Source organism: Nymphaea colorata, chromosome 1 (assembly GCF_008831285.2).
Source record: "Nymphaea colorata isolate Beijing-Zhang1983 chromosome 1, ASM883128v2, whole genome shotgun sequence".
In the NCBI taxonomy this organism is placed as follows: Eukaryota; Viridiplantae; Streptophyta; class Magnoliopsida; order Nymphaeales; family Nymphaeaceae; genus Nymphaea; species Nymphaea colorata.
Genome location: NC_045138.2, coordinates 239,848 through 266,445, shown reverse-complemented (window position 1 = coordinate 266,445; position 26,598 = coordinate 239,848). Strand labels below are relative to the sequence as shown.

General features: G+C 36.9%; 2 protein-coding genes across 4 annotated transcripts; both read right to left on the bottom strand.

Annotated features, from left to right (window-relative positions):
• Window positions 1–533: 533 nt before the first annotated feature.
• On the bottom strand, window positions 534–5,062 carry LOC116260491 (probable indole-3-pyruvate monooxygenase YUCCA10). The gene is made up of 4 exons (XM_031638877.1): window positions 4,448–5,062; window positions 2,884–3,117; window positions 2,182–2,304; window positions 534–713 (listed from the first exon to the last, which is right to left on the bottom strand). The coding sequence occupies exons 1-4, from the start codon at window positions 5,060–5,062 to the stop codon at window positions 534–536; spliced, it is 1,152 nt and encodes a 383-aa protein (XP_031494737.1).
• Window positions 5,063–10,058: 4,996 nt separating this feature from the next.
• Window positions 10,059–14,807, bottom strand: LOC116247613 (ras-related protein RABC1). Of its 3 annotated transcripts, none has more exons than XM_031619815.2 (7): window positions 14,661–14,807; window positions 13,803–14,031; window positions 13,053–13,121; window positions 12,657–12,722; window positions 11,843–11,964; window positions 10,632–10,760; window positions 10,059–10,328 (listed from the first exon to the last, which is right to left on the bottom strand). In XM_031619815.2, exons 2-7 carry the CDS (start codon window positions 13,936–13,938, stop codon window positions 10,224–10,226), a joined length of 627 nt encoding a protein of 208 aa, XP_031475675.1. In that variant the 5' UTR covers window positions 13,939–14,031; window positions 14,661–14,807; the 3' UTR covers window positions 10,059–10,223. The 3 variants fall into 3 exon arrangements, with proteins under 3 accessions (XP_031475675.1, XP_031475682.1, XP_049931889.1); XM_031619822.2 differs by having other exon boundaries at window positions 13,803–13,977; window positions 14,661–14,806; XM_050075932.1 differs by having other exon boundaries at window positions 13,803–13,949; window positions 14,661–14,801.
• Window positions 14,808–26,598: the final 11,791 nt, after the last annotated feature.

Here is a 26,598-nt window from a genome sequence, read left to right as displayed (position 1 = left end):
AATAAATATGAATGTTTGAATTTATATTATGTCCGAACTACACTTCATCTGATGAGTAAAACATATATATATATAAAAAAAAAGATAAGCAGTTTGAGGCTTTGAGCATGCTATAAATTCAAAACACCAATAATTTTTCTCTCTCTCACTTTTTTTCAGGATCTTGGAGGTAGGAGAAACGGAGGAACCTTTGAAAATCTTTTTCCGTCAATGGGTTGTTAATATCTTGCTCATATTAAAAAAATTAATAGGAGAAATGGAGGAACCTTTGAGCATCTTTTTCCGGCAATGGGTTGTTAATCTCTTGCTCATCTTAAAAAAATTAATTCATTCAATCTCACCTGACAGACGATAAACATTTACCATCCACACCTTTGGTCAATTTATATGACTAGCTCGAATTGTATGTGCCCGCACACACACACACATACGTTACTCTGCTTACTATGGGCTCGCATATTATATGACATTGCCAATCATAACAAGGGAACCAGTTTAACAGTATATATGACTTTAGATATGATGTAATGCTATTATTTATGCCTATTCAACAGATGATTGCTTATATCATCGGCAATCTTCCGAGCATCCTCTGATATGCCGAAGAGCCCTCTCCTTGAGAAGCCAGCACAGTAGAGCCCGTTCTTTCCCTTCCAGTGATCAGGATACCCGGCTTCAGGAAATCCGTCTTTGTTGAATAATCCATCACCCTCCTGCATGCCACACCACAAGAAACAAGACAATTTTATCAATGTCTCTATATCCCATATTATCTGGATCTCGGATGCAGACGGCTCTGGCGCTTGCTTGACCTCTTACCAAACCCGAATCCGAACGTCATTAGTAGGATAATTGGATGAAAAATTGAAAGACCAACTTGCAGTATGTGCTACAAGTGCGCGTAGTGTAGCTGGTTGGATTGGTAGGCTAGTGAAAGTACCGTCATTAGTTCGATTTTTGTGAGTGCTACTCGTTTATGTCCTGAAGTAGCCTTGAACCTCAAGGACAGGGAAAAGGGAGAGGGGCTTGAAGTGGGCGACAATTCGACCAAAACCAAGTCCAAAGTGTTTATAGTCGTATTCTAAATCTATGAGGGATTATATATAGTTAGTTAGGGTTACAAATGGGCTTGATTTGATTTGTGTGATCCAAATTCACGGTAAGATCCATTCATCCTAAGGGCAGGGTATCAATGGTTTACTGACTTGACTCCGAATCTTTTTGTAGGATCTGGGAAAAATTTGAATCCGATCAGTGATCGGATCCATACATTGCTTCATATATACCCATCTCTGGATCTGTCTCCTATATAAATATAGATGTTGGATCTTATGCTAGTCAGATCAGATTTCAGTTTTCGAAATTGAGGTCCGAAATGAATTAGTAAAGCTGGCCAAATCCAACCCGAATCAGAACCGTGAACACCGGAGCCACCAACTACAGTAGTTCATGCAACTGCATATGTTTTAGTCTGGGTCAATTGGATCAAATCTAGTCGTTACACTGCTGGATCCATTAGTAGCTTCATAAACTAGCCGGACTGGATTCATCCATTTAGTAGCTTACATAAACGACTCGGACTGAATTCAATCTTGAGGTGGATTAGTTTGGACCTGCCCTAGCTGGTTAGTCTGTTCATATACCAGTGCTAGGTTTGAGCTGTATGGATATCAGCGGATCAGGTTTGAATCAGTTATACCATTAACTTTATCTTTTCTTTTCCAGGTATTTACATATTCAGATTCTAAAATGAACGAAAAAAAAATATTATTTGAATCGGAGTCCAAAATCTGATTTCGTAAGAATCTGGTTCGAATCCAATTTTTATATTGACATCTGAATCTGAATCTAAATTTTGAACCAAAATTGGCTGATTTTCAAAATGTAAGAGCATTAATATAAGATATTGATTTAATTCTAAATTACAATGAATCTGAACCTCAATCCATTGGATATTTATGTATATCCAAATCCAATCCAATTTCTTAATCAATATTCAATCTTTTTTCATATCGGTTTTCTCGGAATGGTTGGTTGGATATCCAATCCAAATTGGATATGTTGGCATCCCTATTGAACTCCTTGACTATTTGGACCTAGGACAGAGCCAAGCTAGCTTTGGATCGCAATCAATATCCATTATCAGACATCTTGCACTGGAGTAATGAGATTGTAAGGTACCTGGAGCCATGTCCTGACAGTGCTCTTGTATCCAGTTGCAAACACTATTGCGTCAAACTGGTGAACTTTTCCATCTTCAAACTCCACATTGTCGCCTCTTATGTGTTTGATACTATGCCGCACCTGTGACATGAAAAATTTTTCACTGCTTGTGTTCATGCACGCCTTAAATTCGAGGGACTTTTGTGGAACTAGGCCCAAACATAAGTATAGCTTCACAAATCCAGAAATTTTTCATGAGAAGGGCCAAATTAAAGTTTTAAAATTTTGACTAGGGCCGATATATCATTTTTCGAATTTTTTATATAGAACTAGTGAAATTTTCTAAAAGTTACATGTAATTTTTCTTTTAAGATGAGGTTAGGGCCCATGCAGACCCTGCTTTGGCTCCGTCCCTGTATCATACCACTGGTTGGTCTGGACCCAAATCTAAACATTTTACATTACAGAGCAGAGTCCCTTGATTTTTTATGAGTATTACTTCTTATGGCCATGCCATTTTATTACAAAATATGTCTCGAAACATTATATGGCATGCTTAGATCTATCTAACATTTATGAAACAAGAACACACAATGCACCTGAAGCATGTGTTCCAAAAACATAATGTTCTTCTTATCAAACACCTTCTATTGTACTTATCTGGGTTGGATTTTCTGAACTTGTATAAGATATTTTAAGGTGAGGGGCAAGAAAGAAGACCTTGATCTCTCCGGATTTGATCTTGTCAATGGTGCCGACGTCGAGTACCGGCGACCGACCGGTGGCGGCCTTGAGGAAGAAGGGTCCCTCTTGGGGCTCAGAGATCCCATACTTCTCCAAGTTCCCAAACATGTTCTTGCCAAGAGCAATAGCCAAGGGATCGACGGATGAGACTGGAAGGCAGTTGAGGAGCTGCATGCCCATGTACACGATCTCCTTTGTGAGGACATGAACCTGCAAAAAAGTAAGAGTATATGAGAAACCAAATTGAAAATAAATTTTAGAGGTAGAAAACTCTTACCATGAGAGAGTGAGTTGTGTGCATCAAAGTGGTGGACGCACCAGGTATGCATAGTAAAAAAAACAGATGGGGGTGGATGGGGTTTTAGAGATTTTTCAAAAAAAAAAAAAAAGTATTTTTGAGACTTTTACAATGTTGAAACCTTTGTCACAAATTCGACTGAGACCACGTTTTTTTTTCAGCCAAAGTTTTTTGAGAATATTGATTTAATTTGGAAGTTTGCTTTATAAAAAAAAACTCGGAAAGATGTTTGGAAACTCAGAAAAAAATTGAATATATAAAATAATAGAATTTTGTGAAATCTTGAGTATTGTGTTGATTTTTCTTTTATAAAACTATGAATTCCAAATTATTATTACATTGTTTAAGGAACGTAAAGAACTTAAAAACAGAAGTTAAAACGAAGAAAAGTTCATAATTGATGCGGGAAGGAATTAACATATATAATCTGCATTATCCTGTATATATATATATATATATATATATATATATATATATATATATATATATATATATATATATATATATATATATATATATATATATATATATATATATATATATATATATATATATATATATATATATATATATATATATATATATATATATAGATATATATGAAAAATTGAAAATGCTAGGAAGCTTGGAAATTAAAATTTTAAAATGATACAAATTTCAAATGTTTGAGTTTCTATTATCTTTTCACAAAAAGGTAAATTAATTTAATCTTATGAACCTAAAAACAATAAAAAATATAAGTTCAAAGGAAGAAAGGCTCCGAACTGAGGTAGGAAGGGATCATATGTAATTTGCATCACAATCATGAATCATGTGAAAGAAATCTCTCTCTCTCTCTCTCTCTCTCTCGGATAAAAATTATATATATATATATATATATATATATATATATATATATATATATATATATATATATATATATATATATAAGGGTGAGAGAGAATGGAAAACCGTTTGAACATAAGACATCATGGAAGACATGACGGGTGTCATAGTGACAAAAACTTTTGCTTGTTTTATGAAAAACAAGAAAAGTAGTGAAAATGCGTTGCTAGAGTAGCATGCGCACACGCAAAACAGGCGAAATGAGAAAGAAAGGGCGAGGGAAGCCATGAAAATGGTAGAAAATCATGAACGTGGTGCATGACCAAAGGTAAGCACTGCATGAAATGGAAAAAACGAAGGAAGAGAAGGAAAAAAAAGAAAAAAAAAAAAAACACGGCAGACGGCCGGATGTTTTACCGGATTCCGGACGACGACGGACGTCCGGGCCCCATGCTCACAGAGGTCGAAGGCAATCTCCATGCCGGAATTCCCACAGCCCACAACCAAAACCTCTCTACCCCAGTAAGCCCCGCCGGACTTATACTCGCTAGAATGCAGCACATCACCCGGAAACCCATCCAGCCCGCCAATCTCCGGCACGAACCCCTCCCCGTTCTCCCCGGTGGCGACAACGAGGAACCTTGCAGTGTACTCCTCGGCCTCCCCGGACTGGTTGTTGCTCACCTCCAGGCGCCAAGTTCCGGCGGTCGCGTCATACGCAGCCCGTCGGACCCAGCGGCCGTAGCTGGGCTGCAGCCCGAACCGGGCCATGTAGTCGTCGACGTAGGATATGAACTGGGCCTTGGAGGGGAAGGTGGGCGTGGGCTCGGGATATGGCATGTGGGGGAGCTGGCAGAAGATCTTGCCCAGGTGCAGGCAGAGCCTGTCGTAGGCGCGGTTCCTCCAGAGGGAGACGGAGCAGGTTTCTCTCTCTAGGATGAGGTTGGAAATGGAGAGCCTGGTCAGGCAGGCAGAGACTGCCAGCCCCGCTGGTCCAGCACCCACAATGACCACAGCCTGCTCGCCCTTCATGGTTCTCTTCTCTGCCACCTCCAGATGATCCTATCTACGGATCTCTCTTCAAGTTCTATAGCCAAGTTTTTTCTTATACCCGCCATGAAACCTGGCCGTTTCTGATATATGTTCCTCTGCCTCTGTGTGTGTGTGTGTGTGTGTGTGTTGCCTGTGTGCATGCAACGTAAATGATTTGATTCCGTCAACATTGGCCTTTTCTCAATATATATGAGTCTCTGTGTGTGTTCACTACATGTATGCAACATAAGGAAAATGGTGGTGTTCCCTTATGTATATATACATATATGCCTTTGTTTGTGTGTGTGTGTGTATTGCCTGCGTGCATGCAAGGTATACAAAGAAAATGCTGCCTTCGAATTTTGTGTTACATTTGCCTTCATGTGTATGCTTGTGTTGTGCACGTGCATGCAATATGAAGAAAACGGTGCCCTCAAATTTGGTGTTTTCTTATGTGTGTGTGTGTATGTTGCCTGCGCGCGTGCAACATAAAGATTATAGTGCCGCTAGATTTGGTGTTTGCTTAATTAGGGTTTTGTGCTAGGGAACCATGTGCAACTAGCGGCTTGTGGGATTTTTCAGCTCTTGGAGGTAATCTTTTTCCTCAGATATCTAATCTTTTCTTTTATGAATTATCAAGAATTATCAATATTAACTCTGATTTTTGTGTTGAAGGAAATATATAGAAAATGGTGGCGTGAGGCCTAGATATGTTGCATTTTAAGAAAGAAAACATTTCCCCCCCTTCTAGTATGGGGGATCTTTAGATTTTTGCCAATTTCTGAGAAGGGAAAAAGAATCTGCATTATTAGACATTTAATTGATTTTTCTTTAAGTTCTGAAAAAAAAAGGTACATTGGTGGCAGAAAAGGCCAGATTCAAATGTTTTAAGATTAAGCATTTTTCTTTTTTCTTTTTTTTCTCTCTCTCTCATATATATATATATATATACCAGGTTGGTGGAAATGGAAGGTTTACTTTAGCCCTCAAACAAATTGAAAATTACAATATTGTCGCTTCTTGATCATGTACCTCTCTCCAAAAATGCTTAGTTTTTCAGATATTGTTAGTTTTTGACCAGAATGCCTTCAGCTCAAAAGTTTTCTCAGGGGCCGTTTGAATACAGAGAAGTAAATACCCGAGATTAAAACTATTGGGTATTTAATACCTGGTACCTTTTTCAGTGAAACTTTTGTTTCACAATTCATTTATGTCATTTGTTTGAATTCATAGAACTTTTGTTACATTTAAACAGTAAGTTCCATTTAAACAGGTGGAACATTAATTCTGGTACTAAAGTTCTATACTGGCGTCAAAAAATCCGGGCACTAAAGTTCTGCATTTTTCTTGCTGCAACTTTTCACTAAATTTGAACTACAGTTTCAGCTTGATTAGAAAGTTACGTGCATTCAAACGGACCCTTAATGTGAGAACAAACGTGAAACAAAATTATAGGTAGAGGTGAACACAAGCCGAGTCAAGCCCGAGTTTAGTCAACTTGAGCTTGGCTCGGCTAATGAAACCTTGAGCTTGACTTAGTTCGAGATCAAGAATAGCTCGATGGAAGCAGCTTGACTCGATAGTTACGTGTTGAGCTCGAGTTCGACTTGATTAAAGCTCGACAAACTTGTTTGAATAGAATTGATATTCATCGTTACGTGTTGAACATGAGTTCAACTCGGTTAAGGCTCGGCAAACTTGTTTGAGTAGAATTGATATTCATCTTTACGCGTTGAGTTTGAGCTCAAGTCGATTAAGGCTCGACAAATTCGTAAACTCGTTTGAATATATCCACTTGATCAAGGCTCGACAAACTCAACTAAGGTTTGAACTTGACTTGGCAGTTACTTATTGAGCTCAAACTCAACTCGATTACTTGGACAACTCAACTCATGAACTCGAGCTCGACTCGTTAAGCAAATGACTCGGCTCGAACTCATTCACGAGCCGAGCTTTAATGAGTCGACTTCGAGTAGCTCGACTAGTTGTTCACCCCTAATTATAAGTAAGTTACTGTTTTGGGCATTAGGGTTTAGCTTGATGTCTGACCAGTTAAATAAACTGCGTACTGGTTAAAGACCTAACTGGTTTTCAGCATTAATGGTCGGAAGGATACTATTCTTACCGGAAAAATAAAAAACCTAGACTTGTATTTTGGTGCCCTTTTCAAGAAATTATGCTCCGGAAATTTTGCCAACTGGATCCACCAATTACCATGGTCATTAATGAAATGCTTATCACAAATAGGTCCTGGTCGTGGTCGTGGCTGTGATTTTGTTGAAGAACATGGTCACTCTTGTGGTAGCAACTTTTTCTTCTGCCCACAAGGTGTTTGGAGGAAGTCGAAGCTTTACTGACACATGCAGGTAAAATCCAAAACTAAATTTAATGGCTAACAGCAAATGCATGGTTGGTCTTGCTTGTTTCATTCAAATAAATGCTTTGGTAATTTGTTTCCCATGGTTTCTAAAACCCTAGAACATGGTTTAGCGCATGGTTAAGATCAAGATCCTAACTTTCGCTGATAATATTTCACGGAATTTTTTGGAAGTTGTTTTTGTCTAGGAAATATTTAAGCATATACAAAATCATGCATGCAAACTTAACTATTACAAGAAAAGAAAACTAATAGTTGTGTAAGGGAAAAACTAAATTGGAGGTCATCATAATGTGATTGTAGAGTGATATTAGTTTCAAACATGTATGATGTTTTGAAGAGTGTGATGTTTCGATTGATATGTTGCATTTTGTTAGGAAGCATGATATAATTGTGATATTTCCAAAGCAACATGAACATCAATGCATTATTGGTAGCTTACCGTTGAACGTTAGGCGGTGTATTTTACAGTAATAACACCAATACAATGTTTCATGAATTGGTCACAAAGATTAAACTAATATTATATAAATCTATATCTCAATCTTTGTGACAGATTCTTAAAACACTATATTAATGTTCCTATTACCGATGCCCTCGTAAGCAGTCTATAAACTGTTGCCTTCGGATCCAACAGTTGAACATTGAACATAGGATTCTTAAAACACGTTTAAAGAAAATATATTGCAGGAACACATTGTTCTTCTCGCCAAATGCCTTCAAGTATGCAATCCTTAGTCAAATGATAAACTCAAGGCTGCTGTCAGAATCCCAATCCCCCTTCATGCGGTCGTATTATGTACTACATCTCGACCATCCGATTAATAGTTTAACCAGACGGTCGTCGATCGACCACTCGTGAGATACGTCCACGGGAGGTTATATATATATATATATATATATGTGTGTGTGTGTGTGTGTGTGTTGTTTAGATATATAAAAGAGATTGCTGATGCAGTCAGCACAGTCCCCTTGCGGTTTAGGGCTCCACAATTCAGAAATAGGTGCGCTGCACACAACATATCTGAGTTGTAGAAGCATGTAGTCTTTAAGGTTGTGTTTGATGCTTCATATCTTAGATCCGAGGTTGCATTAAAAGGTGTGTTTGTAGATGTCGATCTCAGTAGCATGGATTTCAAACCCATGGTACTTGTTAAAAACCATGAATTTAAGATTTGATGGGGGAGGGTTCGATCTCAAATTCATGAACTTGAGATTTTAGGGATCTGACCACCGATCTGAATCAAACACTACCTTAAGGGATTTTGTCAGATGACTGAAGTAGCCAATGGATGATCTTCATTTGCTACATGCTGCTGATCTATAGCTAGAAATCAGAAAAACCTCCCATGTTATTGTCGAGATACTTTATGTTCTTCTCGAAGGGATTTCGTCTTTGTGGACGGAAACAGGTCGCCTGAACTGCCATGCATGCCGGCTGCATGTTCTTTTCGATTGGCCCTTCTGCACTCATGAAGACCAAAAACCAAGTTTTGCATGACAGGATGACTATCTAAAGCTTGATCAAAGTTCTTCATAATGCATTTAGCTCAACTTTAATGGCTTTTGAAGTAAATCTTCCGAAGTTTAGTTCTAGGATGTAAACTTAGTTCATCATGAATTTAGTCCAATTTGGTTTTCAAGCTGTTAGGAGATCACTCCTTCCAATGGCAATCATTCTAACCAAAGTTTCACCAAGCTGTGAATACCCTCTTCATGAGGATCTAACTTCATTAAGAACAGACGGGTCAGTTCCTTTTTCAGCCATTGTCTTTTTCGACGTTGCTGGAGAGGTTTATACTTCTGTTCGGCGTTACTGGAGAGGCTTATACTTTTTCAGCCATTGTCTTTTTCGACGCATGCTCATCTTTGGCTGAAAAATGCCTAGCCAGTACGATCAATGAAAGAGGTGGTAGGCTCGATGATGCAATGTGCATTGCCAAAACTGTCAGTCAATTTTGCAGTAGGCTCGGCGACTCAAAAAAAAAAATGATACTTTCCAAAATGTATGTATAAGCTTTCATCAGATTTTCAAAACCATTGTATGAATTCTCAGAGTTGTAAAATTCCATTTACATGTTCAAGAGCATGTAGACAACATCTCTACTAAGTTATCTGTTCAAAAGCCCTCACTTTGTGTGTGTATGTGTGTGTATTAAAGGGTTTTCGGAAGGACTATTATGTGTGCAACCTACGCACACACACAGGCGAGGATAACACAATACTTTCGAAAGCATCATCTTGAAAATATTACGTCTTACTGTAAATAATTCTGACATAAGCAGCTTTCTCTGCTTTTACTGCATTTCAACCTACACTAGCCTTTAGACATCTCTTTGATATGGTTCAAGAAAAAAATTGAAAACAAAGTATAATATTACAGGACATTTTCACAGTGGGATTGTTCATAATAAGATCGATTTTTCACAATGCTTGCTTAGTAGCTGGTTCTTTCACAATCTTTCTTTTATATGCCCTGGAAAGTCCTTTCTACCATTTGAAAGAACAAAGGAGAAAAAAAGCATTGTGGTTCTTGGCACAAGGTTGCCCAATGGCTGCTTGATCGGCCTGAGTGAAGATTCAACTTACGCATGAGAGAGAGAGAGGCATTCTAAACCGTATACAGCATTGAACAGATGCATTCTGAAGAAACAGTGATTAAAGGGAGAACAACTGAAGAATTTTAAATTTACTGTTTCAGCAACAAATATGAGAGGGAAGACCTGACATCCGCATCACCAACATCAACAAACAAATCAACTGGAAGCAGGTGGACAGTACATCTCAGCAGCAGCCGCTTGTGGCAGCCTCAGGTTGGGGTTTCTGCTTGAAAATATTCCGCTTTACACCTGATGAACCTTCTGCTAAGAGGCTTGGGGTGTCCAATATCTGAATGAACAATTACAGGCTCATTTCAGATAATTTTATCACTGCTGAATGTGAAGGAAACTCCCTCATGGATTAATAAGTAAAAAGTACATTTATCTTAAAGAAATGCTGTTTATCCATGCTTTTTTTTCCTTTCAATTACTTCTGATTTACTAGTTGTGCATGTATGAATCTGCCTATGTGTGTATGTGGGTATGGTAACTAATTTAGGTCAACAAATTATAGACCAAACCACAGACCGTTGTTCAGTTCAGAAAGAAAAGCAAAAGCAGAAACAGAAGTCAAAAGGAAAGCACTTCCCACCTTTAGAACAAGCTCCTCAAAGCATTGCTCAACGTTAACTCGTGTTTTTGCACTACATTCAAGGAAAAGGCATCCAGCTTCCCTTGCAAACTCAATTCCTTCCTTCTTAGTTACAACCCTTTCACTTTCCTGGCAAACAAGAAATTTCCAAGATCAGCAGACCGTCCATGAGGAATTTTCTAGTTTCAATAGTTTAAAAATGACTTCCAAATGTAAAACCTCATGAATAACATTCTATAAAATCACACTAAGGTTTACCGTCCTATCCAAGCAAAAGGCAACACAACCATGAAAACCACTATGTCTGCATGTGCACACAAACACATTTAATGTTTCATGCTACGCACAGGATACTGTATTTCAAATTTTTGTAAATTAGCATGTCCATACTATACTTAGAAATGAACAAGTAAGATAGGTGAACTTGATGAGTTTGACAGGTTTCAGAACAAATCCATGAACAAATTTGAAAGGGAAAAAAGGAAAAAGAAATCGTACCTAATATGGATCCATGTTTTTCTATTTAGCAATGCTAAACGCATCTTTGAAGTCCAACTAAGTATATCAGACTTCCAACTTTCATCTTTTTCCACGACATAAAGTAAGCAGGATGGATACAAGTGTCTTCAGGGAAAAGATGCAGCCAACTCTAACTATAGGAGCAGCCAACAGGAACAAGTATTCTTCTGTTCCTTGGTAAATTATTGAATACCTCTGAAACTAGAATGTTGTTTCCAGCACCTTCAAGGGATTATCGTAATAAAAGCACGTGCATAAAATACATGAGGAAGAAATGGACAAAGAACCTCAAGCATATATCGTAAATAACCAGATTAGATTGAACAGAACTATACTTCATTTTACAATTAAATTTAATTTTACATAGTAGAACAATTTTCTCAAGTTTTCACTTTCACAATCAGATTATTTATAGTATCGGCGTGCAATAGCTACGGTGTGCTAAACGGTATGAGAGTCTAACTGAAATTTAGATCAGTTACAACACATTCACCCAATGCCAGTCTACTGGAGAAAATATATAACATGTATGCAATCACAGTCTATATGTCACAAAAAAGATAACATCTGGAAAAGTCTAGTCAGTGATCAGCTCTATAAGAAACATGGAAAAATTTGAAACCTCAGAAGCATGGCAACAAAAGAACCTTTTATTACAAAGAATATATGCTGCACTTGGTACCATAAATTACCTTGTCAACTTTATTTCCAACAAGCATTTTGATGCAGTCTTGATTAGTAGAATATAGATCAATTTCTTTAGCCCATATTTCGGAAAGGTTTGTAAATGTTTCACGCCTTGTCACATCATAAACTGAAAAAAATATAAAGGAAACACTAGTCACAAGTCAATAAAGAATACACATTAAGAAAAACAACCTTATACAAGAAGAACTGAATCTACTGAAAAAGTTTCTGCAATAAGCAATTACCAGTTTCCACACAAGGATGTTGATACAGGAGCATTGAAATTATAAGAGTAAGCATTTCAATAAAAGTTGCAAAATCATCATGTTGATGCTCAAAGCAACAGCTGCCAAATATCCTAAACATAACACTGGTTTAAACACCTCGATTTCTAACATCATCTCTGAACTCATTCATTCTATATCAGGCATCTAATGGTAGAATCCATTTTCAAAATTGATTTTTCTTACTAGAAATTATATCACAAGAGAGAACCCAATATCTAGAAGCAGAAAGATTAGTTAGAAGTTATAGTGATATCCTCTATAATTAGATGTATTAAGTTCTTAATTTTCTTATGGAGTTTCATGAACTTTTGGTATTCCTCCTCCATCCAATGGAGTGTCTTGACAGCTTCTCATCACCCTCTGAAACCACCATGACCATGCATCTACATCCATAGAAATCCCCTTCCAGCTGAAGCAATCAACATTTACATGAAAATACAGCAAGTATCTTCCTAGTGAAACTCAACATCACATATTTATGAAGCACATATAACATTTGAAAATGACAAGGCAGCACAAAGACGCAACATACCCATAATTATGCCTTGTGCTCCTCTATAGTATGAACTGGTTAATGTTCTGAACCTTTCCTGTCCAGCTGCAACAAAACAGCACAAAATATTCTTTATGGAATTAGCACATTTCAAGTTTCCCATATATCACAAAGTTCCACAAAGACACAGAAAACTATACATTTGGTGACACTTTTCATCTCTATATAGTACAAAAACTGCAAATATGAAAAGAATGATACTAATCAAGATAGTCTAGCAATAACATACGAAAGCAATCAATTTCTTGGCAAAGTGAATAAGATCTCTTTTCTTGCTGTAACACAGGTATATAGCTATGTGAGGCTTCCCCTAAAGTTAATATCATAAATCAAGTTCCATTCATCAACTATATATCATATGCATCAAAAACATACCTGTATCCCAGATTGCAAGCTTCAACCTTTTCCCACCAACAGTCACCATCTTCACCTTAAAGTCAACACCTGGAGATGCACCACTCTCCATCATAAAGCGAGAAGGATAAATTGACATTTTGGGAATAAGAGAAAGACTACTATTTTTTCTGAAATTAATGCTTTCCGAAAGATGAATGGATTCCAGTTGTTCCTAGGTTCTGTTGAAATTGCAACTGATAAACTTTCTTAGCTGATCATTAAGAAAATAGCATTTTACAGGATAGCTTATCCAGCAGTTCTAGGAATAGAAATAAAGAAATACGCAACTTGGAAAATTTGGAGGATAAGCATGAGAAGTGGATCCATATCCACACTCCCTTGCCTGCAACCCTCAACAGATCAAGCAGTTTCCGATGTTGTCACCTTTATTTAAATTAAATCAAACCTGAAAACATGTTTATGAATGGCAGTTTACCAGAAAAGACACTCTGGATACTGCATGAAAAGTTGATGTTTTGTTTATTAAGACTTAAAAGTAATTGATTTGTGACTTCTTTTAAGAGATTACACATTTTCCTCAAAAGAAACTGTACAATCATAATGCATGACCTACGATAAACGAAAGCAACTTCACGACATCAAAAGATAGTTGCTCTGTTTGATGATCCATCTCTATACTGGTTTGGAGGAACAAATTGCACCAATAGATGAATAACTAATTGGGGAGCAGTAATACAAAAGGCTCTTCAGCAACATTTGATGCTTTACCTATTGTTGGTGAAAGGTCTTCAAATGTATCTGAAGTGAAACTCAACAAGAGACTGCTTTTCCCAACACCTGAATCTCCAATAAGCAGTAATTTAAATAAGTAGTCGAACTCCGGTGGAGATGGAGAGATGTCCATTAAATCCAACCCTGAAGAATCACAGTGAATAGTCGATGACTGCAGGCAAGTACGGTCCTGATTAAACCAATGTCTCAAAATTCACCTCGTAGTCTTCAAGAAAAACAACAAGTAGAAAAGATAAGCTGTGTGCAATTGATAGTACATCAGAATTAAATCAAAACCATAATAAATCAACATGATTAATAACAAAAACTAAAAATAGGTGAAGAAATATAAAACTGTTTATCACAAAACCAGAGATGTAGGACACTTCCATCAGCTAATGAGTAGAACAATCCAGCAAGTAACTAAATCCAATAACAATTATGAATTATCCAAAGATGTGCGACACAGATCATCACCACCGCCATTGGAGTTTTCTCGCATGTAGAATTCATCGCGAAAACACAAATTTTGCCAACACCAAACTATCAAAACCCGTCATCGGAAACTTTAAAAAACCAAAACCTTCCATTAATTTTCAAACCAAATCCATCAAAACAGAGAAACAGAGAAAATCATCTAGTCGCAAATCTACACGTTGATTCAACAACTAAACCAAGAGACAAAATACGCTTATTTAGTAGATTCATCATTTAACATTACTAAGCACCCAAAAAATCTACCAATTCAGCGACTAAATTTCTTGCAAAAGGAGAAAAATAATGGGGAGGGATTGCCAAACAAACGAACAAACTAAAAACATGAGGAAATCCGTGAGAATCGTGATATTTTCTAACCTGTATGAATCCGCAATCAAGAAAAGTCCTCAGATAGAGAGAGAGAGAGAGAGAGAGAGAGAGAGAGAGAGAGAAGGCTGTAGCCTGTGAAGAGTCGAGAAGAAAGGAATTTGAAGAAGTCAAGACGAGAAGGACAGGAATTTCCAAGACCTCCGAAAACCAGGAAATCAAGGAATCACTGGTTGGGTGGAGTTCCGGTTTTGTCCTTAACACTTTCATTATTTGCTTTTACACACCATGATCAAATGGGTCGGACTTTTGTTGGTTACCCGAACCGAACAACTTTGAGTATATCAACTGGGGAACTTCACTTTACTAACTGGATCCAGATCCGATTGAGATACCCAAAAAAAAAAAAAAACTCAATTCCTAACTCAAGATTGGATAAATAATTTCAGACAATCTAGTAACTACATAGCAGATGTAGTATGTAAAAGTTAGTTCTTTTAAGTAATCAGATCTGGATCTGGTATTTATTTGGATCTGGCGAAACTTTTGTAGCGCAAAATGCGACTCTTGACCAACTAGGTCCGATTTAATGAATTTTCTGTAAACTATTCAAATCTGATGAATAGTCACACGTCTCAGTCCCCTCATGATACTATCAACGTTATACTAAAAAAAACCTTACTTTTGTTGTATCTTGTTCTTTTCTTAGAAAACACTCTTACAATATTGATAAGACATATATTAGGGATGTAGGTAGATCAAATATATTTAATTATTTATTCGAATTGAAAATTTTTTATCTAGATCTAAAAATGTTATTTGATTAGTAGTTGTGTCTAATTTTAACTATATATATATATATATATATATATGTTCATAACCAAATCTAAATATAAGTATGACCTTATAAAAATGTGACCCGATTGGATATAAATGTAAGCTTTTGTGCTACTCAGATCTGAATATAATTTAAAAAAAGTAAGTTGTCAATCTGAATTCGAATTAGATTTCGTTGTGGAGAATCCAAATTAAGCTGAATTTGGTACATGCAGGGTTTAATTTAGAAACGAGTATCATGCGAACTCAAGTGCGTTACTAACTAATCCAACGAATGTAACTTAAAAGGAGTGTTTAACTACTCAGACTTAAATTAATTAAAATGAATACAAATTACACCTAAGCCAGGCAGAGCTACGATTTTTTTTTTTTGTTGGGAGGCGACTATATTTGCAAAAATTTTTTGTAAGGGCCAAGATATAAATTTGTATTGGCTAAATTAAAAATTTTAAAAGTTATAAGCAGCAGAAGGGATGTGGGGCTAGGGCTGTACATGAGCCAGTTCGACACGAGTTGAGCCAGCCCAAGTTCGATTTTATTAGCTCCAGCTCGACTCGGCTTGAGTGTCGAAAAATTGAACTCGGCTCGATTAAGCTCAAGCCAAAAGATTGGTTTGAGCCCACCCAGCCAAACATTGTGTTAAAAAAATTATTTTTTAAAACAAAAAGGCAGCATATAAATTTGAACATAGAACCTCCCATATGCTAGTGCATACCCATCTGAACAATCTACATTTTTTGATAATTTTATGGGACGTATTATATATATTTTCTTTGTTGAGCTTAACCGAACCGAGCCCCCTTAACTCAAGCTCGACTCGTTTAGGTTGTCGAGTTCGAGTCAAGTTCATCGAGTGAGTTCGAATCAAGCTCGAGTTAGCTCGACTCATTGACTTAACAAGAACACTTCATTCTTTGCAACGTAAGACATATGCTACAAAGATTGAGACTGATCAATGAAACATTACGTCCTTCAAGAACATAGTGTTCATGTTACCAATCACTCGGTAAAAGATTTTTTTTTTCGTAATTCATGGGACAAAACGAATAGGACGTTCTGTACTCCAGAAAAAATGCACACACCAGTTCTCTGTTCACTGTTTGACAGTTTTTAAGGAAGGGAATGCAGTATCAGTTCTATCCGACTTTTGATTCCCACAGAACATGTGTCTGTTCTGTCCGTTATGTTTCGCGTTTGATTTTTAACAGTTGGGATCATAGTTGGCAAACTCACCAGTGTCTCGGAAATCGCCCAAGTTAGCTTGGATCGCCAACAGTTCCTTATATCTTACACCAAGATAGAAGAAATTGTGTTACTTTGTTCAGCTGATTTCATATACATGTTCTTGAACATATGTTACAATATGAGTTTGTTTGGCCAAGAGAATATGAATCTGCCCCAAAATGAAACTGTTACAAAATGTTCTTATTGCCAAAAAGCCCTTATAAAAACTAACACATTTTTGTTGACCCAAACTGCACCGCCTAAGCTTGGGCATCGGGCCGGGCCCGGGCCCGATAGGCCGGCCCAGCGGCGGCCCGACTCCCGCCCTCCGTGAGTCCATCTCCCACTCCCCCTCCTTCTCGTCTCCGCTCCCGCTCTCACTCCGCTCCCCCTCCCCCTCTCCGTCTCCCTCTCCACTCCCCGTCTCCCTCTCCCCCTCTCCGCTCCGGCTCTCCCTCTCCCTGAGTCCCTTCCCGTCTCCCTCTCCCTCTCCGCTCCCCATCTCGCTCGCCGCTTTCCCCCATCAGGCTGGGTTGGGCCCGGGTTTCGGGCCCGACGGGCCGACCCGGCCCGATGCCCACCCCTAACACTGCCTCTCCCCTCGATGTATCCACAGATCTTTATCCACTTGTAACCCCTTTGTAGAGTCATGTGTTGTATCTTAGTCCAGCCGGGAGTGAGCCCCTTAGAGCGGTAAGTGAAGTTGGTAAGAAACATAGTCTAATTTTTGGTGAGCAAGAGTTTAACAACCCATGACATGGAAAAAAGGCCCAAAGCATCCTTCCACTTGTTTTCCTCTGTGTTTCCATACCTTCAAGGTCCTGAGCATCATAGACATCAGCGATCGCAATGGTATACCCTTCAACCTATGCATCATACTCCACCATGGTAAGATGTGGAGGCATCCCACCATGAGAATCGAACTAGAGATATGTTTTTTTAAATGCCCTCCTATCCTATGTTCCTTGAGGCAAAAACTTAGTCTAATTTCTAATAAATTTTTTAAATTCATTAACTAATGATTGGGCATTATCACACCATGCTTTCCCAGGACAAGAAGATAAAGTATGTTTCTTTACCATCTCTTCTAAGACCACATTGTTCCTTTAACCGAAGAGTCTCTGAGAAGTTATTTGATGGTACGAAGACACAAGAAGGATCTTGGGATTCTGACCTGATTTAAAGCCAGATCTGGATCCTGCATAAGATCTGACATTTGCTTACGGTCTGGGTTCGAACTTTTGACGGGTCAGGGACTTCCATTTGGATTTAATTAGAGTCTTCATTCTAAATCTGAATCTAGTGTTGCTAATGCAATCTCATTTTTCTTTTCAAATACAATTAAATGAATCCAGATAACCCAACTCTTTGTCATCCCTTCCAAGTGTGATTTACATCCTTGCCTCCTCACAATGGTCAATAACTTGAATATATTTTGACAAATTAATGAATTAAGCAAGAAAACGAAATCTGACTAATAATCATAATGAGATTAGGTATTCAGTTTTGCCTTGTAGTAGTTGTTCGGTACCCGGCCAGACTCGTGCTTGGGCTCGAGCCCGGAAAAAAGGGCTTCGGGCCGGCCCAAGTGGTCCCGATAAGACAGGTTTGGCCCGATAATATTCTTTTAATGTAAAGTTTATTGATTTGTATATATAATTGTAATATTTTATTATGATTAATTTCATATATATATATAGTATTTTATATTAAAAATATATATTTTTTAATTTAATCAGACCAGTCCCGAACCAGGCTTGGGCTTAGGTTTTATGTGTCAAGCTGGGCCTGGGCCCGGGTTTCAAGTGTCGGGCTGGCCTAAGCCTGACTCCTTATCGGGCTGGACCCGGGCCCAGGTTTTGGGTGTCATGCTGTCCCAAGTCCGATTACTTATCGAGCCGAGTCGAGCCGAGCTGGGCCAGGCCGGGCCGGCCTGATGCCCAGACTTGATTTTAAATTAGTTGGACCATATCCGATTCAGGTTCAAATGGCTTTTTAGTCCTAAATCCAACCCAAATCCAAGTAGATCCATACGGATAAATTACTAGCTTCCCAATTCATTGAACCCAAATATGCAAACTAGAGAAAGGGCACTGTCTATTTCAACATTCCAAACCATGGAAAATTAAATCGGATCAGGACGCCAGAATCGTATCCATTTCAGATACTTTGATGACGTGGCCCATTACCATGCAAGAGCAGAGTCGGGATGGGTCGGTTCGGGCACTTTACGAGCTCCTGGATCTGAGTTCAGACGCCATGTCCACCGGCCCATTCGGATCAAGAGAGGCCCAACCGGATCCCTCAATTCACGCTATATGCCAAGCTCAGTTAGCTTCGGCAAGGTAATAAAAAGGAAAATTCATTGGCAGGAATTTCCCATCTAAGATAATCAAATTAAATTAAAAAAAAAACATTCCCAAAAAAATAGGTTCAAATTGTAATTAAAAAAAGTAGCAATTTGAGACGTTAAACTTTTACCCCTTTGAAAAACATGGGTTGCTATTTCAAATATTTGTTTTAATGCATGTTCTCTAATCAAGATATCAACGATAAACATGTTGAATTTTTCAAAAAAAATCATTACTCATTTCACAATGATTCTTAATGCTATAAGCTTTAGCAACTCAACTCAATTTGGTAGATCTTTAAAATCAAAAGATTGTCAGATGTTGCGAGATGATTAAAAATTTTAAAACCGTTTTGATCAAAAGTCTTTAGGTTCATAATCTGAACTTTATCCTATTTTTAAATTCATAATCAAACTTTTAAATATGAAACCAGATCCCGAACTGCAAAATGATGCTATTGAAAAACTAACTTCCAAAATATATGGATATTGTATATAGAATAGTTGTTTAAACCTGAATTTACAACCAAATACAATTTTTTCAAATACTTATTTAGAACCAAATTACAATCAGGATCCAATTGAATGTCATTTCTTAAATCTGAATATAATCAGATTTCTTGATAAGATGTTTTTTTAATTATCTGATTTTCTTAAGCAATTCAATTATAAATACCTCACGTGGGAATATTAGGTTCTAGTTTTTTTTTGGAGAATCAAAAGAAAGAAAAGAGTTGCATGATGACTTACATTGAACAAGTTGTTGAGGAAATTCAAGAACTCGTCCATTTGAATTGAATACTTCACTTCAAATTAATATATATATGACCCCGGCATGCATTACTGCTTCAGAACCTGAGTGGGTAGTGGGATTAGGGGCGGCCCCAAGGTAGGGCTTGCATGGACCGTGGTCCCACCTCAATTTTTTTTTAAATTTACATGTAAATTTAAAAAAAAATCGCTTGTTCTATATAAAAGTATTGGAAAATGATATTTTAGCCCCAGTCAAAATTTATATACTTTAATTTGTCCGCCTCATGAAAAATTTCTGACTCCGCTCTCGAGTGGGATAACCAATCGTTGTGAAAAGTGTATGCTTCACACAAAAAAAAGATTCAAAGCATTTAAAAAAAAAATGCCTTGAAGCATGGTTGTGAGGCACACGCATCCCTGAAGGGTGTGCCTCATTTGGTAGAGAGGTGTACGCCTCCATCTATGGCACGTTCAATGCTTAAGGTGTATGCTTCAAGGACAAAATCTGTTTAGTTTCTTTAATTAAAAAAATTAAAATTAAATAAAAATGGTCATGCGAAATTCAACCATCGCTGCACGCCTGTGAGATTGCTAGAGGCTGGAGCTGCTACTAACGTCAGAAATCCATTGCAACTATAAGTCTCTTTCCTTAAATCTCTTTCTCTCCATTCTCCATCGCTGATATGTTCTTCTTTGAGTCTCTTTCTTTCTTTCCATGGCTGACCCCGAACAGAGGTGACCATTTTTCTCTTGCTGTCTTAATCTCTCTGTCCATGACTGACGCTGCCATCATCTCCCTCTCTCAGCTCTCTCGCGGCCAGAGTTGCTGCCATCTACGTTTTTGCTGTGAGGGAATATAGTGATTAGTGTGTCGCCAAATGCTTCGGCCTTCATATTGACGGTGAGATTAGTTTTTGAAAGACAAGGCCAATCAATAACTAGGGATGTCAACGGATCGGATTCGGATCGGATACATCTTTAATCATATCCGCTTTTTCGGATATTCATATATTCGGATTCGGATTCAGATTCGAATTCCCGATTTTACAATCTGAATCCGATTTTTATATTTATATCCGAATCCGAATTTTGAATCGGATTTTGCCATTTTATAAGTATTAGATAGAGGATATTTGTCTAAAAATGAATCCGATCTGAATCCGTATCCGATATTCATGTATATCTGACTCCGAATCCGAATCCGATCGAATGATATTTATTAAATCCGAATCCGATCCGATCTCTTAATCAAATATTAAATTTTAATCCATACTCATTTTTTTCGGATCGGATCGATCGGATCGATCGGATATCCGATTCAAATCGAATATATCGACATCCCTACCAATAACTTTAAGCCATGTTCCAAATATCAGCACAACTCCTAGTCTCCCACACGGCAAGCCAGGAAATTAGCCTGTATTTTGCTTACACGATAAGTAACAAGGAAGCAGGTAGGGATGGTGCAAGGTCGAACCCAGTTCAGGTCAGTGTTTGGATCTGACTTCATCACGAGATCAGTGCCAAACGCAGATCCCCTGATAATCACCTACCAAACGCAGCCTTACGCTAGCTTCAGTTGGATTCTAGTCAGGTTTTGGGTTTTGTTCATACCCAATTTTTCATTTTTTCTGGGAATCTACTCCCAAATCTGTATTATTTTTAATTCCCTGATATCAAGCAATGCAATAGAAAGTGTTTGACAGCATGTTCAATTGATAATTGCAGGCGGTCCCTTTCGAAAATGACATGATTTTGTTATATATATATATATTCAGTCAATTGGATTTGGGGCCGTTGTATTTTCTAAGGAATGAAACATGATGAATTGGGACTGCTTTCCAAAAACGCTCTTTGCGTTCTTTTTCGGTGGTTTGAAGGCTTACGGCAATTACGTTCTTGTCGTGCCGCACGAGCTGAAGAAGTCAGCCTATAACAGGGACAATATCATAGTTTAATTGGTGGAGCGGACACCAACGCTACATCCAACATCAGATGCCCGCGAACCCTCAAGCTGTAAGAAGAGGGCAGGTTTGTTTGGCTGGGTTTGTCGTTCGACCCAAATCCAATCCACATATATATTGTCGGCAGCTACAAACTTGTTCTAGTTCAGATCCTGTTATCATAATAATCTAATATTTAGTTATTTTGGACCCAAATTAAGTGCATTGAGGTTTCTTGATTAATTTTTTGTGCTGATTAGTGGATTCTTATTTTCTTCATCCCTTCAACTTTTGCAGCCTTATAACTCTGTAGTTCTGCCTTGATCATAGTCTCTTTCAATAATCAAAGTATAAAAATTATGAAGCTTATCACTTTTTTTTCTCTTTCACGAAGACCGGAAATGTTTTTCTACCACGATTAGCCACAAACTTGACGGAAGAAAATTCCATATGATTTTCTTTAACCATGAAGAAACTAAGGTGCATTTTTTACAATATAGAAACATTAAATGTATTTTCTGATACTTCCAAATTCCAGGTACCGATGTGCCTAGTCTAACTTAAGGACACCACAACATAACCGGTCTCAATTGAAAATGGATGGGTCGTGTTTGCAGCTGTCTAGACATGTCTAAGGTCATATTCGGATTTGATATCCAACCGAATTGCTAAGAAAATATCCAACATGAGAAATAATTAACATCTGGTTAATAAATCTGATCAGGTTCATGCTTAGGAAATGACATCAAATGACATCTGGTTCGCTTCTAACTCGGATTAGGTTTTAAATAAATATTCAATTGGACGACAAGCATTAATATGATCAGTTAAAATTTTCTATATTCAATATCCATACATTTCGGAAGTTGAGTTTTTTTAACATATCATATTGTGGCTCGGATTTGGTTGTGAATTTAAATCTCTTATTCAAATTTAAATCTTGAAGTGGCATGCTTAAATTTCCTCCAAAGACGATCATTATGTTTAATAAAATATTAATTTTTATTAAACTTTTAAATTTTTAGCCTTTGAAAAAATATCTCTTCCCAACGTATAGAAAGGGGCGGACCTTGGAATTTTTTTTCAAGAGCCAATAATTTTGACAGGGAACGAAATATTAATTTTTTAAATTTTGTATATAAATTCATGCAGCAGATGAGTGCTTTTTGAGTAGGGTGGAAACGTCTAGTAAAGGTTGCATGCATCGTTTTTTATGTATTGTTAAAGCAGTAAAAGAAGGGAGATGTTTTTGTAATTTAAAAAAAATAACATGTTTTTTGTAGTCATTTCTTTTTTTTTTATTTACATTTTTATCTTGTCTTTTTTTTTTGTTTTTTGTGTGAATGAAAGGTACTTTTGTCATTAACCAAACTATGCATGAAACATTTACTAGATGTCTAAGATCATATGTATGATGATAGGCGTCAGGGGTGGGCTCCAGAGAAACAACTTTCGCATACTACATTTTGTAGTCTAAAAGAATAGTATTCAGGAGAATCAAGCTGAGGACACATCTCCTGCGCATCTCTTAAATCGACCAACTATGTTACACTCCTCAAAACTAACCTTTGACATATCCGGGATTGCCTCCTATTTTGGAAGAAAATTGGAGGCATCTTACATCAAAATTCATGCCAGAGAGTGTGGGAAAGATTATTCAAGTAAAGAAATAGTTGATGCTCTTCACATCCATTGAGAAAGAACGCATGGTCCTTTATCTTTTTGAAAAGATGACGACGAGTTAAAGGAAATATCATTATATAGCCTCTTAACAGGGGCGCAGCCAAGGTGCCTGCATGTGCTCTGGCATCACCTAAAAAAAAAAAAATTTATATGTAAATTTGAAAAATTTCAATTGTTTTATATAAAAATTTTAAAAAATAATATTTCGGCCTTAGTCAAAATTTGAAAACTTTAATTTGGTCCGCCTCATGAAAAAACTTTTGGCTCCACTTCTGGCTGGAAAGTATTATGTTTCCTGGTGAGTGAAAGTGGTGGGAAGTTAAAAGAGTTCACATCCTGTATTAGAGCATGCATGATATTCTTGGCTGTTAGGCCGAGGAATGCAGCAAGTTCATGGGGCAGCCTTATGTCTAAGTTGGGCTATGCAGCCGGCCTGACATCCAAAACTTGGGCCCAGGCTCATTCCGACCATTAAAACTGGAGCCCGAGCACGGCTCAGGTCTTGTCCTATTAAATTAAAAAAAAATATTTTTAATAAAATATAAAATATAAATATATTTTATCACAATAAAATATTATATATATATATATATAAATTAATAAAAAATATTTAAAAACTTTATTGAGCCCACCAGAAGAAATATTTTGACGAGCAAAAGGACATATACAAAACATGTTGTTTATTACGGCATTCCACCATGTGATTATAGCATTTCACCGTCATATATTGAATGCCATGATGTCCAAGTCACCGTAGGACATGTAAATTGAAGTCCGGTGTATTGTGGTTTTCCAAGTAGATTATGTGGGGATGCTGTCATGACAAATTGGAGATGGTGATTAATAAGGTTCTCCGGTGAAAATTGGGGCTCTGTTACATGGGCAGGTGCCATCTACCCAAGTACAAAATGGTTATGTGGGTATGATTATATTTTTTTGCTTTAATTTTGGTTTTCCCTTTTTTGTATTTTCCTTATGCTTAGATTCCTTATTTTTATTTAATTTTGAGAATTTTTTTCTAAATCATTTTATATATATATATATATATATATATATATATATATATATATATATATATATATATAGTGACACATACACTCTTACCTCATACCCTGATTTTCTAAAATCGTTGTACCATAATACTAATATCCGTACCCGCCATATGATATAGTTCACATATTTATGCATGGTTAATGCTAGTGCAGATCAAGGGCAGATCCATCAAAAAAAAATTACATGTAAATTTTAAAAAATTCACTTATATTATATCAATATTTTGAAAAATGATATTTTGACCCATCTCAAAATTTAAAAACTTAATTTGGCCCTTCTCATGAAAATTTTCTGACTCCGCCCTCGTACAGATTATAGAACTTGAAGGATGGCGTAACGACTGCTGAATCTATCCGGCCTTGGTTGTTCATGTCTAAAGAAAAACCAAGTTGCAGGGAAGCTTTGAGTTTGAAATGGAAAGAAAAGAAAAGATTTTTACGAGGAAATTAGTTCGGGCATGATTCAGGGGCGTTCACTTGGCAAACAGTTGATGTTATTTTATTGGATAGAGATTTAATGTTTCTGTTTGAATTTTTTTGGAGCAATGGCTGGATTAATTGTTAATCCTCTCCACAATAACAAAACATAAGAGAATATTATAACAAAGCACCACGCTATCAACTCTGTTTCTACCTTATGTCCTTGCAAACAGAGCAACACATTTTTCGTTGTTACAAATCAAAATTCTTCATCCAAAATGATCATGTGCAGCTTGGAATCCGCTTGAACTAAGATGATCAAATCCCCGAGAGGGTAGGCACGGTAGATAAGGTGGGGTCTCCTAGGTATTAGTATCCGTTTTAAATCTTCAGGGTATCAACTCTCTGTATTGCAAAAAGAAAAAAAGAAGGCTACTAACACAAAAGTCAAAGAGTGGCTGGAGTGGCACTTCAAGGCACTGGAAGCAAGTCTTGTACTTTATGGGATGAGCGGCTGGGTGGAGGCTTAGGCTTTCTGCGAGACGGTGGAAAACCCCTCACCGGAAGGTAAGATCACTATGATCAAAGACCCACCCTTTCCAAATCTGAGTATACTATTGATTCAAAACAATGTTCAACTATGTTTTAATAGCTTGACATTTTTTTCATTTAGGTAAATAAGGTCAGATAAGGCCAGAGCATAGTGAAACAGTTCTGGTTAGATGGTTGAGTGACTCTTGAAAACCAAATCACCATATATATATATATATATATATATATATATATATATATATATATATATATATATATATATATATATATATATATATATATATATATATATATATATATATATATATATATATATAATTCATAACTAAAAAAACATGAACTAAATCTAAGTTTAGCCTTACAGTAATTAGGAAATATACTTAAATGGAGTCTGGTAATTAATCTCTCATGAAACCTCTTCACCTATAGCCCAAACCTCCTTCAAGCAGATGTAGTAAAGAAATTCATGTCAGATTACTAATCGTATTCGGATTTGGCATGCATGTTCATGACTCAATACAAATTTAAGTCCGATATTAGAATTGGATCGCATGAAAAACCGATACAATTACATATAAATGTCCAATCTTATGCTTGAGAAAGCTGAATTTCGTTTTAAAAGATAAAGTCCAAACCAGAATCCTAATTTGAAATTCGATAACAAAGAATCTGATTAAGATAAATTCAACACAGAATAGGTCCCATGTGATCTTGTATACATAGGGTTGTTCATGAGTGAGTTCGAGCCGAGTTGAGCCAGCTCCAGCTCGACTCGGCTTGAGTTCTTAAAACTCGAACTCGGCTCAATTAAGCTTGAGCCGAGCCAAGTATTTCATTAAAAAATTAATGTTTTTAAAGGAAGAGGCAATATGTAGACTTGAACATGGACATACCCATTTGAACAATGTGCTTTTTTTTATAACATTATGAGATGTGTTTATATATTTTCTTTGTCAAGTTTAAATGAGTTTACTCGAGCCGAGCCCACTTAACTCTACCTCGATTTGTTTAGATTGTAGAGTTCATTTTTTTTTTAACTCAAACTCAACTCGTTTAATAAACGAGTTGACTTTTAGTCAAGTTTATGGAGCAAGTTCGAGTCGAGTCGGACTCATTGAACATCATAGTTGTATACAGAATAAATGAACTTACACCTTTTTTAAAAAGAATATTTT